Source organism: Trachurus japonicus, chromosome 4 (genome assembly GCF_045865225.1).
Source record: "Trachurus japonicus isolate A0001 chromosome 4, Traja_1.0".
Classification (NCBI taxonomy): Eukaryota; Metazoa; Chordata; class Actinopteri; order Carangiformes; family Carangidae; genus Trachurus; species Trachurus japonicus.
Window position 1 is genome coordinate 22,989,602 of NC_140910.1, and position 12,231 is coordinate 23,001,832.

The window sequence follows — 12,231 nt, forward strand, 5'->3', positions numbered from 1 at the left end:
AATCCACATGCAAAAAAACAGTCATAACTCATGTGGTAATTTATGACCGAATTTAGATCCGTCACTCTTGGCACTTGTAAAGTCTTTGTCTAACTGTGAGGACTCTGATGACCCTACAGTAAGTATATGCAGACATTCATGTAATCCCCAGCTGGGAACGTGTGTAGCCAAGTTGTTTATCTTCTATTACACAAAACTGTACAGCCATTTCCTGTCTGTTCTGACTGAAGCTGAACCATCTCCAACTGTCGATGATGACTCACTCTGACGCAGATCCTCATGCTCTTATCTATTATGACTAAGATCATTCATCTCATCCATTATAGAGATTTTGAAATCATCTCTTTTTGAAACAGACCATACATAATGAACCACAGAGACAAGTCCCTTTCAATGTTGGTGTGACTGACAAAGAAAAGCGGATCCACATCCTGGTCAACTTGACAGCTGCTAAATCCATGCACACACAGAGGTTTGTTTACAATAGTGTAAGAGAACCTGACTCTCTATTTAGCATGTGTGTGTGTGTGTGTGTGTGTGTGTGCGCTAGAGGCATAGTAACAAATGAGAGATGAGGCAAGTTTTTGAATTGCAAATATAAAATGAAAAGGTTGTTTGGTTTCCCTTGCCTGCCACTCTACATGAAATGGATTCTCCAGTAGGATATCTGGTTTATTAGCTCAAAGAACAAGTGTTTGAGAGGATTTTGAAAAGCTGTGGGCGCCTCCTTGAACTGATTAACTTCTTTCCTGAGTCTGCACTTCCCAACAGAGATGATGAGTAACCTGTTTCCATGACTAATAGTCATAAAAGACAAAAATATGACCCAGGCGGAACAATACCGAAATTATCTCCAAAAGGTTTCAAAGAAAACAAAAAGTCATCCTTTAACACTCTGTGCACAGTTTACACATTGAAAGTGTCCTGTCCTTCTTACAGTTATATGACGACGCCAGGCAGTTTTTGTTTCAGAAAATGCAAAATGTGAAGCCTGAGTTGTTTTGGGTTGATGATGAGGTAAAGTTGGAATGGTTCTTCAGAAAAGAAGTCTTTACTATAGTTACTTTCATTAAAAAGTGCCTGGTCAAAAAGAAAAAGTGAATTATTTATGTGACTTCCATATGTTTTTTGTTTTGTCTGTGCTCTGATGATTTTGTTCTTGTCTAAATATGAAATGTGTCTTAATTGGTGCCTTAATTGGTGCATGACAAATAAATATAAATTCATTCATTCATTCTTACAGCGTAAGTCTGCATGCAGCTCTCCATCTCAGCCTGAGTGAGCGTGGTGCTCTCTCTCTCCTCAGGTGGGTCCATCCACGATTCCCTTTTGGCTTTGGGCTCAGGTCTCTCTACGCTGCGGCCTCTTCTTCTGTGTCGCACCGACGTGCTGCTCTCAGACCCGGAGGGAAGCGGAGCAGAGCTGCTGGCGGCGGCTGCAGCGGCACCAGCAGAGGCACCGACAGCAGCAGCAGCAGCAGGACCGACTCCCTCGGCCGCCCCCGCCCCTGCCCCACCCGCCTCCTTCACATCATGGATGCCGTTGTCATCGTCGTCGTCGCACATTTCAAACACAGAGGCGGGGTCCATTCCCTTTTCCACCATAGTGGGGCTCCCCTCCTCCAGGAAACTGTGGTCCATGGGCGGGCCGCTGCAGACCGGCCGTCTGTCCACCTGAGCAATAACATCAGGGATCAGCAAACCCCACAACTACAAATAACAAATGTACCGCTTTAGTTGCATATCTTCTTTCTCAACAAATGAGAAAAGTACCAGACAGACTGACAAACACATTACACTGTATTGTACCTTCTCTATGAAGCTGACTTTCCTCAGCTTCAGACCACAGTCGATCAGACTTTCCTCCTCCGTCTCTCCTTCACTGAACCTCCCGCTGTCAGCCTCGTCCTTCTCGCCTCCCTCGTCTTCATCCGGCACCCCGCATCCCCCGTTCAAACACTTCTTCTCCCTGTGAGAGGAGTTGAAAAGACACACAGTCGTCAAACAAAACCTGGACGTTAACAGCGCACAGCGGCTCCTTTATGGCCTGTTCACTCAGTGTCTGACCAGCGTCAATCAGGACCGTATGTAAATGCACACACAAAGGCAAAGAGAGATTAAGTGGCTTTTCATCTGAACCAAAGCAGGTCTGTTTGTTATGACTAACACTCTGAGTGTTGAACAGCAAACACAGAAATGTCACTCATCACACTGATCATATGGCAGAGACTCTCTAAAAGCACGCTTCAAATTCATCAATGAAGGATTCACTTCACACACACACACCTTTTAACATCAAAGTGTTAATACCTACTCTACTGCCTCTACTGCATTTTACTACGTTTCTGCATTTATGCATTGAATGAGAGTCTAGATAAGATGTTTCACCTTCTCTCAGGTTGCCCCACTCCGGGCCTGGTGCCCCTCAGTCCAGGTCCTGGCATGGCCTGGTCCGTGGGAGAAACCTGGGCTTTTCCTGCTGCCAGCCGGGCGTATTTTAGAAGCACAGAGAGCAGCAGGTCCCACACGGCTCGCAGTGTAAGCTCGCCCAGCTTGTGGCGCTCATACAGGTAAGGCTGCAGCACCTCCTTCACATTTTGAAGGAACTGGCGTATGATGAGCAGAGTGGCCAGCATCTGACGAGAACAGACAGAAATCAGCTGCCGCACACAATTTGTACAACGCAATTTAAGAACATTTTAAAATAAACGATGCCCTGGATAAAATGCAAACAGCTTCAGGTGGAAATGTTTAAAGGAAAGAGGACAGGAAGAAAGAGGACCGGCAGGACAGTGTAGAGGATATAATAATAGGCTGAGAGCGCAGCAGGATACACCGTTATAGAACAAATCAATCCAAACGTAATTACAAATGCAGACTTTATGCACAGGCAAATCACTTCAGACAAAAAAAACTGCTGCTGAGCGTTTCCCCAGCACATTAAAACTTTCATGACTGGGATGTTTCCACAGGTGTAATGTGTTTAAAGGAACCAACAGGGAGCAGTACAGATGCAGTTTTATGCTCCAACTCATTCACTGTGAAGACACATTTCAGTGCAGTCAAGCCGCTAAATGATTCTCATATGTTGAAGAACAAATGTAAGACATATTAGAAATCATAGCAGGAAGAACCAATATGCTTAACTTAAAGGGTATTCTAGTTTATTATACATCACAACAGAGAGGGGACAACTGTGCAAGAAATATGAGCAGTCAGACCCTCATTCAAAGTTTTCAAACTAATGATATTTGCAAAATAAACACAACAATTATAATTTAAACTATCGACAATCAAGACATTTTCAAAATCAAACTGCTGTTGAACTACTCTAACAAAACTTTTTCATGTGCAATTTGCACCATTTTAGCTGAGCCAAAAAAACACTTTAGTTAAATTGTTGGTGACCACCTGCTCAATTTCCTGCCTCATAAAGCTTTGTTGTGGTGATGGTGAGGTGCTCCCTGATCTCAGCAATTACTCCAGCATTTGTGCCAAAATGATGGAAACAGAGCACAGGAACGATCCTTTCACACTAAAAAACCAAGCAGTAAGTGTCTTTTATACAACCAGAGGACAGACATTTTCAACAACTGCATCACAAACATTACTGCCCTTTAATCTAAAAGCAATTGCTTCCAAGTCAAATAATGCTGACGCACAGGATGCAAACACAAAGCCACAATGAATGCCTGACAAGGACATGGACACAATGTTATTTTCAGTCAATGATGGGAGACCTCGGAAATGGAAAAAATGAGATGCTGCTCTCCCACGGCTACCTACTGGAACAGTCAGCACAGATATGTCAGAGTCAGACTCTGGCAGAATCAAGCTGACAACACCAGATGGTTTTCATTTCAGTCCTTTTGTACGATTTAGCCAAGTTATTCTTCCTTCAGAAGCAACTATTTATTTACATTATCAAGATTAACTGGATCCAAGAAACCAAGTTACAGCTCCTTATAGATCTTAAGGTTATTTTTCTTGTATGTATTAATGCAGGTCACTTTGCAAAAATCAAAATATAGCTACTTTTTCAAATATTTGCAGAGGCTTTTTGTTTCAGTCTGTAGCATGAAGTCAGGTGATGTTAACAGATTACGACAAGATGAGTGAGGTGGCACTCCAGCTGAGAGTGGAGCAGAAACTGACAGACCGAGTGAGAAATTGAGGAATGAGTTGCGAGAATTGTATTGAAAAATTCACACGTTCCCACTGCAGGGAAGGAAAAGACCAGTGATGAATTAAAAAGAAAAAAAAAATCAACACAGACCCCACATAACCGTGTCAATGCAAAACTTAAGGGAAAGAATGAATTACGTTTGTCTGTGCAGGTGAAGAGGCCTAATGGAGGGATGATGGAAGGATTCACTGTGAGGTTTTAGTCAATCACCAACCGTGCAAAAAAAATAAAAAAATGACATTATCTCCCAGCTACAATTAAAAAAATATCAATGCATGAAGCCGCCCGTCTGTCTGATGAAAGTCTGTCTCCAAATTATGTGGGACAGTCTGATTTGATTGATCTTGTGGTGATTTTGTGAAATTAACGATTAACTTTTAAACTTTGATGCTGCTGAGAGAGATGTGATCCTTTACTGTACCAACAATTATGAAACCATGGAAACCACCAAAGTTGCAAACTCTTATCAGAATGTAACAATCAAAATGCAGGCTGCTAGTGCATTGTGTGGTTCAAGCGTGGCATGCAAAGGCATGACAGAGGTGGTCAGAAATGGACCTTGGACCTCCGACCCAGAGGATGAACAGGGGTCATACTTTAGACCTGAGTAAAGCCCTGGGCGACCGGGGCACAGAGCCCACAAGCATCTGGATCTTGATGAAGAGGGAAGGCAGCACATTCACCCGGATCTGCCGCTGCAGACTCCTTAACAGAGACAAGACCAGCAGCATCTTCCACAGATGGACAAATGGATGGATGTGTGGATGGATGGTTATGGAAATCAATGGATGTAAGCAGAGAAAGCAAAGTGTTTAAGGGTGGGAGACTGCAACAAACAAACAAACACACGTTGGAAGCCAGGAGAATCTCTGAGGCAAATGCGTGACAGCGGAAAACATTAGAGCGAAGGTGCTGCCTACCTCTTTCAGGCGCTCCATGTCTTTGAGGTAGAATCCAATGTAAAAAAGGCTGAGATAAGAATTTACAAACTGAAACTGCAAGAGAAGGAAAAGCCAAGCGTCATTAAGAAGACAATTATGAAAGGAGTCGTCTGAAAAATAATAAGAGTCTAAATTGACATGGGAATTTTAGATATTATGTAACGAAGAGGCACTCACAAGAACCATTTTGATGATGAGATTTTTCTCATAGGCACTCTGGAGTCTATAGTTTTCTGTGGAGTAGAAATTATCTCTTATTGAACATCTGGATTCACTCATAAACAATATAATACACTGTAAAATTAAAAGTATACTACTAATTAGAGTTTACAGCAGATCAATTACAAGCGTTAACCCGCATTTTTATTGGTTATTATCTTCTAAAAGGGCTGCTCTGCTCTGAAAGTGAATGCAGATTGCAGGCCGGATTCTTACCCATGTCGTTGAGCCAGCAGGCAATTTTCCTGTACACCTCGTCACATGCAGTCACAGTGATAGCTAGCATAATTTTGGGGATGAAGCGAGCTAGCCGAGGCATTTCCTTGATCCCCATCACAAATTCCTGCAGAGACACATTTATCACCAACAGTACAACAAGACAATTCAACCCTCAGCAAAGAACAGATGCGTGGAGAAGTGATTATGACCACAAAAACTGAGGCTGGCAGCTGACTGACCTGCAGCTCAAAGCAGATGAGCATGACCAGGAAGACAAAACAGAGACAGAGGATACAGATGGGCAGGCTGACCAGCCACCTGAAGACACGCCTCCGCCACGGAGGATAGTAGAACTCCTCACATCCTGTAATGGGACTACAGCGCTTGACTCCCTGCCCAAAGAAAGCGAGAGAGAGAGAGAGAGAGAGTGAAAAGGCTTGAAAGAGAAGAGGGGAAGACGACATCAGAAGGACTGGAGGCTCCAGACTCTCTCACCCTGAACTGAGGCCGTGGTTCCTCTAAGGATTCAGCGGGCGTGTCCAGAGTGCCCCATTTGTAAGCCAGCTCGGCCCCCCTCCTCTTCCACCGCTCCAGGAACAGAGTGGCCCACACCACGTTGAATAGTGCAAACACCACACAGCAGATGTCACGGCTGGTCTGAAACCACCCCCAAGACACAAACACATACAGTAGATCTTCAACGCTGTGATCTGGACTGGAATTGTGATTTTTCAGAAAGCAAAAAAAAAAAAACAGAATTTCTCCTCACCTGATCCGACTCTGTGAGCATCCACAGCACAAAGCCGATCACAGCAGGATACAACATGGAAGTGGTGTAGAAACCCAACCAGGCAAAATACATGGCAATCTTCACCCCAAAGTAGTCACAGATATCATCTGTGTAAGTACAAATGAAAAGCAGAAATCAGACTGAATACGATCATACGAGTGAAAATGTTAAAAATATTTAGTGAGTGTACATGCAGATTAGTGGTGGTACTATATATCAATTTTAATGTGCGTCTCCAGTTGTGTTTTGATTGTACTGACCTAAAGGCTGTTTCTCACAAACAGCCTGAACCCAGGACTTCATCAGTTGACTGAGGATCCTCTGTTCATGCAGAGGAAACACCTGCTGGATCACACCTCGCGCACTCAGCTCCGGGACTGCAGAGAATAAAAAATTATTACTATAAATTCAATTTATGCAAAGAGAGGAACAGAGAGAACCGCAGAGTTACTCAGTGTATAAAGACAAAACTAAAACTATCAGCTCCAGTAAACTATGAGATCCATCACGTCTGAGACATGATTTCATTAAAAAGCCTGTCGGGGAAATGTCATCAGGTTGTCTCATCACACTGTTATGATAAAGAGAAGCAGCTTACTGATTGGCTGGCCCTCCAGGAAGTTGATATTATGAAGCACCTCCCCATGTTTGGCACGTAGATTGTCCAGCCAGTACTTAATGATGCTCTGCCTCTCCTGAACCAAACAAGAGGGGCAAGTCAGGGAATCCATCAATTTATCAATCAAGCTTTATGCATAGACCACCTTTCATACAAATCAAAATGCAATTATACCAGTAAGTGCTTTAAAGTTAAAAAAAAAAAGGCAGAAAAAGGCAAATAGTTGAAGCACTTAAATAATGATAGAAATGTAAGTAGTTAAAATAACAAAGGATAAATAAATACACAAATACAATGATAAAAGAAAATGTGTGTGAATGACTCTGACCTGTGAGGTGAAGAAGCACAACTCGCTCTCGATGTTCTCGTAGATGTAGTCTTCCTCACAGGAGAAGCTTCGCGTTCCTCCTCCAAACTCGGGCTTCACTGCTTTTCTCAGTCCCATCTCCTCAGCGCCCCGCAACAAACTGCAGGACAGAAAACGTAAACTCAAGTTTTCTGTTCTTTACCTCCGCTTGATGTTTGCATCAATGATTCTCTTCAAAATAACCCACAGATAAATATAAAGTGAAGCTGCTGCACTCGGCTGACAGTTCCACCGTTCAGCATGTAGGTGGAGAGAGCACTATAGTATTGATAGTGATTGCAGGCAAACAGCACGAGTGTGTTATTTTCCCAGCTGACAAGAGGATGCAGTCATGCCCGGTATTCAGGTCATCTCTTGTAGAAAGCAATGCATTCTGGTCTACTGGGGCTCTCCTGCTTGACTGTGGATCTTTGTAAGAAAATAATCAATTTTTAATAATATTGTTCTTTGACTATGAGCCTAGGATCCAACCTTTCCTGTTTATTATTGACATTATTAATAAACAGCGATTTTGATAATCGATTATTCTCTATAAAGCAAAAAATTCTAAATATTATCTTGTTCCAACTTTGAAATTCATTTGTTTTTTGTTTTATATCATCAAAAATCTATTGTTTGGGGCTTTTGACTGATGGTTGGACGATACAAGCAATTTTAAAATGTAATCTCGTTCTCTGGAATTAACTAGAAAGAATAAAGCCATTGATCAATTTGTCAAAAAAGAATTATTTACTAAGCTATGTTACTCTAAATAATTACAGTTATTTGACTTTTATTGTTTTCCATAGAAACCAGCAAAGATGAACGAACCCTTGTAGTATTAAAGTCAGCTCAACTCTCCTCTAATGTCTTAACCTCATCACTCTCTCTCTCTCATCTTCTCATTTCCCATCAGCCCCTCCTCCATGTCTCCTCTCTTCCTCCTCCTCCTCCTCCTCTCCAGCCAATGTGTCTCCTCTCCCCTGCATCCTCTCCATCCTCCTGCCTCTCTTCCCTCCTCCCTTCACTCTTCATCCTTTTATCTCCCAGAGTCCTCTCCTTTGCCCCCACGCCCCCAGACTCCACCTCCTCCTTTATCCCATCCTTCCTTTCTCCTCTCCCGCCGTCCTTCCCAGCGGCTTTGTGCTGAAATCGCAGTAATAATGCAGCACCACGCCCTCTGTTCCCCACAGGCTGACAGCTCACCTCTCTCTCTCTCTTTCTCTCTCTACATGTGCATGTATACACACACACACACACACACACACACACACACACGTAGAGGAATCCAGCCTTGGTGGGCCCGTAACATCCATCCATCATGCAGCTCCGGGCACTTTGAGGAGCAGGACAGCGAAGTATGTTCAGCACTATGATGGATTGCAGGAGAAACGCGAGGTGCGTGCTTCTGAATACTGCTTAGTGTGCAGCGCTATCACAATAAAAGTCCTTGTCGGAAGAAAAACAACGCTGTATCTATTGAAACCAACTGTTTAGTAATCTAAGCTAATAACTACAGGCCCTTTCAGGGGTGTGCAGCTTCTGCAGCTGCCAAGAATCGTAATGAGATCCCCCCCCTTTTTTTTATCTAATCAAAAACTTTATTGCCTTTTCCATTCTCTGGCTAAATATAAGCAGTCTTAATTTGGCAATGCAGTCAAAAGCAATGTGTGGACAAAGCCAACCTTGTGAAGGAGCAGCAAACTGCTGAGGGGGGAGCGCTGCACATAAGGTTTATGCTAATTTAGCAAAGTATCTATCAGGTGTAATGTAGAAACTCAGCAGAACAGGCCGACATGCTGAAAACTGCCCAGTCAGAGCTGAGGAATGAGTAATGGGTTGGATATAAGGTGAGGAATAGAGGATGTCACACCAGGTATGCTAATTGCCAAAACTGTGTTTTCTGCTCGAGTTTTTCCTCAAAACAACAAATGGAGCCGTTCTGAAAATAAAACAAACAAACAAAAACAGCACCAAACGCACGTCTCCAGCTGTTCAGATGCTGGTCTCATCTCCGTTTCACAGCACTGAATTTCTGCACTGGTTACCGAGCCCTTTCAAAAACACAGCACATAGGGGAGAGAACAATGCTGCTGCTGCTGCTGCTGCTGCTGCTGCTGCTGCTGCTGCTGCTGCTGCAGACCTTATCAAAATAAAAACACAACGGTGCGTGCAGTAGATGACGCACCTGGAGAACCTGCTATTCTCACACCGGCCAATAAAGGGGAGGAAAACTCTCACTGTGTTTTCAGTACGCAAAGGGAACGACTACCCAAGGTGAGAGGACGGTGTGTTTTCTGGGTTATCGTTTCTGTCGTGGAAAATGTAGGTCATCCCATCCAACAGTAGGTGTGTGTGTGTGTGTGTGTGTATGTGTGTGTGTGTGGAGAGAGAGAGAGAGAGAGAAGTGGGGGGTGGTTTCATGTCACACAGGAATCATTTTTTTTCCTTGAGCATTTCTTTAAAAACCCACTGGCACAGTTTCAGAAAGCACTCTCGCCATCCTCCCACCACATCACCTCTCCTCTCCTCTCCTCTCCTCTCCTCTCCTCTCCTCTCTCTTTCCTTTTCCTTTCTGCTCCTCCATCCTTCTCTTTTTCATTTACTCTCTCTCTCTCTCTCTCTCTCTCTCTGTGTTTCTTTTGTCTTTCCTTCTGGTCATTTCTCCAATTCCAATCCATTAATGGGCAAAAAGGTTTTGTGTAGACTCACTTTTATTTTATTTTATTCTAATGTATAAGCTAAATGCACAGTCAGCAGAGAGGACTCGACATTTGTCAAGCGGTGAAATACGGTATGGAACGACCAGTGCTCCCCTGATCTGCTGGATCGTATTTCTCAGTATTTATACACCAAAGTCATCGCTGAGATTAAAATGACCCCCGAGCTCGTCCGCACATTCCCCTGAGGGAGATTCTTTCAAAACAAGAGACTGTGTCTGGACAGCGTAATCAGAGCGAGTACGATCCATACCGTTTAGCTCGACTCCAACCTTCTGCGAAACTTTAAATAACCTGCAGCAGCAGAAGAAGAGCAGTGTTGCTGATAACACCAGGCATCGCGACAGCCTCACTAATGGGTCACTGTGTATGAGCTAAACTGCTGTGCCTACTATAGCTGCAGCTAAATATAAAACCATGATAAATGAAGGTATAATTTTTACACCAGCGCGGAACAACAGGGATATTTTTGTAACTCCAGTGGTAGCATTTAAAATAGACCAAACCTCAAACTACTCAAGGAAACGATACGCTGCATTATTCATCACCACGGTTATTCATTTCTTGTCTCAGTGGAGGAAAGTTACAGCTGTAGCCTTCCTGTCTCTTCTGTCCAGGGTGACGGGATAATTCGCTCACACAGCTACAGTGACAACCCTACCTGTAGTGGGTGATGGCAACATCGCAGAAATCACACTGTAGGTTATTTTCATACGTGTACAGACTACTTACTATGATTGGGGGTGGGGGGATAGGTCGAGATCTTTGGTAATGTGCTTGTTTTTGATCCCTTTTTTATGTTTCTGGCTCTCAATTAGAGCGAATCTGATCAATTAATTGCAGTTTTGAATAATTTATCGGGTTAAGTTCTAAAACATTTACTTGTTCCATCTACTTCAGATGTTTTTCTCCCCCCTGCGCTCTAGGAAAACTGCAATGAACGTCTTTAACGCATACGATTAAGTGAATAACAGATCAGACCAAATAAATTAAAAACTAGTGTCTATGAAGTATGTACGTATGTACATCATATCCGATGCACAAAGGAGATTGTATCCATGTATGCAACTGTGTCTTTTGGCTCTTTGTCAGTTCCAGTTGTTTTGTGTTTCTCAATAGTTTTTTTTGAAAACTCAATAAAAAAACATTTTAAATAAATAAATGAAATAACTGTTGTTGTTGGTCCTCTTACTTTTCATATGTAGCAGTGACGAAGAACGCGTAGACCCGTGTGTGCTTATGATGTCGAATTTGGATGATGAGCTCTGGGATTCCCAGCCGGATGTGGTTCAGTAGCCATAGCAACGTGTGGTCATCTGTAGTGTCTGTAGCAGGAAACGAAAAACAAAAATACATTTTTTTTCCCCAACCGTACCCACACATCTCTGTACACACTGGAGCTGCTGAGTACTCCCACAGTCTTGTACTATTTATTCCTGAGCAGCAGCTGGAGGTGAAGTGTCACACACTCGAAACGCTGGAGACTGACTTCTCATCTCCGCTTTCTTAACTGGTTCAAAGAAGCCGATCAGAGAACTACTACTATAATCTTTAGGCTGTGGCTGGGAGAGCTGAATATAATATACAGCAATATAATAATCATCCTTTTTGTTATTGGAGTGTAATGCTATTGATTCTGAGAAAACTCTCTGCTGCTGGGGGTTTAAGAGACAGATAATAATCTATAAAACATTTAAATGAAGGGGATTAAAGGAATAAAAAGCAGTCGGAGTGTGCCCTGTCTCTCTAAGGAACAATATTTAGACCTTGAGAGTGAAAAAGGCTGGAAGGTTAGGACATTACAGTCTGCCCTTACTCCTTTATAATCCGGTTTCAGGGTTAATTCTCTGTATTAAATGTTTACCAGCACTGAAACTGTTCATTAACTGGACAGAGAATTATCCTGCAGCCATTCTGTTTTTTGTTTGAGTCACTTTTCAAGCAATAAAACGCCCAGTGTAAGCTGCTCCAGATTCCCAGTGGAGGTGGAGGATTAGCCTTTTTCTTTTCCTTAATAGATAGTTCACTGATCCACTTTAAGCTTTGGACTGTTAGTTGAACAAAACAAAACAAAACAATTTGAATGTGGCTCCTTCGGCTCTGGCAAATTGTGATCTGTATTTTTGTTTTAGGGATGCATAGTTTTTAATCTTCAGCATTTTTTTTGTTTTATCCAATCAAGTGTCACTAAC

The 12,231-nt window shown here is 42.8% G+C and overlaps 1 protein-coding gene across 3 annotated transcripts in view; it reads right to left on the bottom strand.

Moving 5' to 3' along the window:
• The window catches only part of ano8b (anoctamin 8b), a 37,043-nt gene that overhangs the window by 6,154 nt on the left and 18,658 nt on the right, over positions 1 to 12,231 (bottom strand). For 2 of the 3 annotated variants that reach the window (XM_085774782.1, XM_085774783.1), the window contains exons 3-16: positions 11,232 to 11,364; positions 7,302 to 7,440; positions 6,953 to 7,049; positions 6,615 to 6,731; positions 6,334 to 6,461; positions 6,060 to 6,221; positions 5,804 to 5,956; positions 5,562 to 5,688; positions 5,304 to 5,359; positions 5,106 to 5,180; positions 4,782 to 4,916; positions 2,388 to 2,635; positions 1,809 to 1,968; positions 1,242 to 1,673 (exon numbers count right to left, since the gene is read on the bottom strand). In XM_085774782.1, the coding sequence (XP_085630908.1) occupies positions 1,242 to 1,673; positions 1,809 to 1,968; positions 2,388 to 2,635; positions 4,782 to 4,916; positions 5,106 to 5,180; positions 5,304 to 5,359; positions 5,562 to 5,688; positions 5,804 to 5,956; positions 6,060 to 6,221; positions 6,334 to 6,461; positions 6,615 to 6,731; positions 6,953 to 7,049; positions 7,302 to 7,440; positions 11,232 to 11,364 (2,162 nt within the window). The remainder of the gene's footprint in view (positions 1 to 1,241; positions 1,674 to 1,808; positions 1,969 to 2,387; positions 2,636 to 4,781; positions 4,917 to 5,105; positions 5,181 to 5,303; positions 5,360 to 5,561; positions 5,689 to 5,803; positions 5,957 to 6,059; positions 6,222 to 6,333; positions 6,462 to 6,614; positions 6,732 to 6,952; positions 7,050 to 7,301; positions 7,441 to 11,231; positions 11,365 to 12,231) is intronic. The other variant, XM_085774784.1, reaches the window with a different exon arrangement.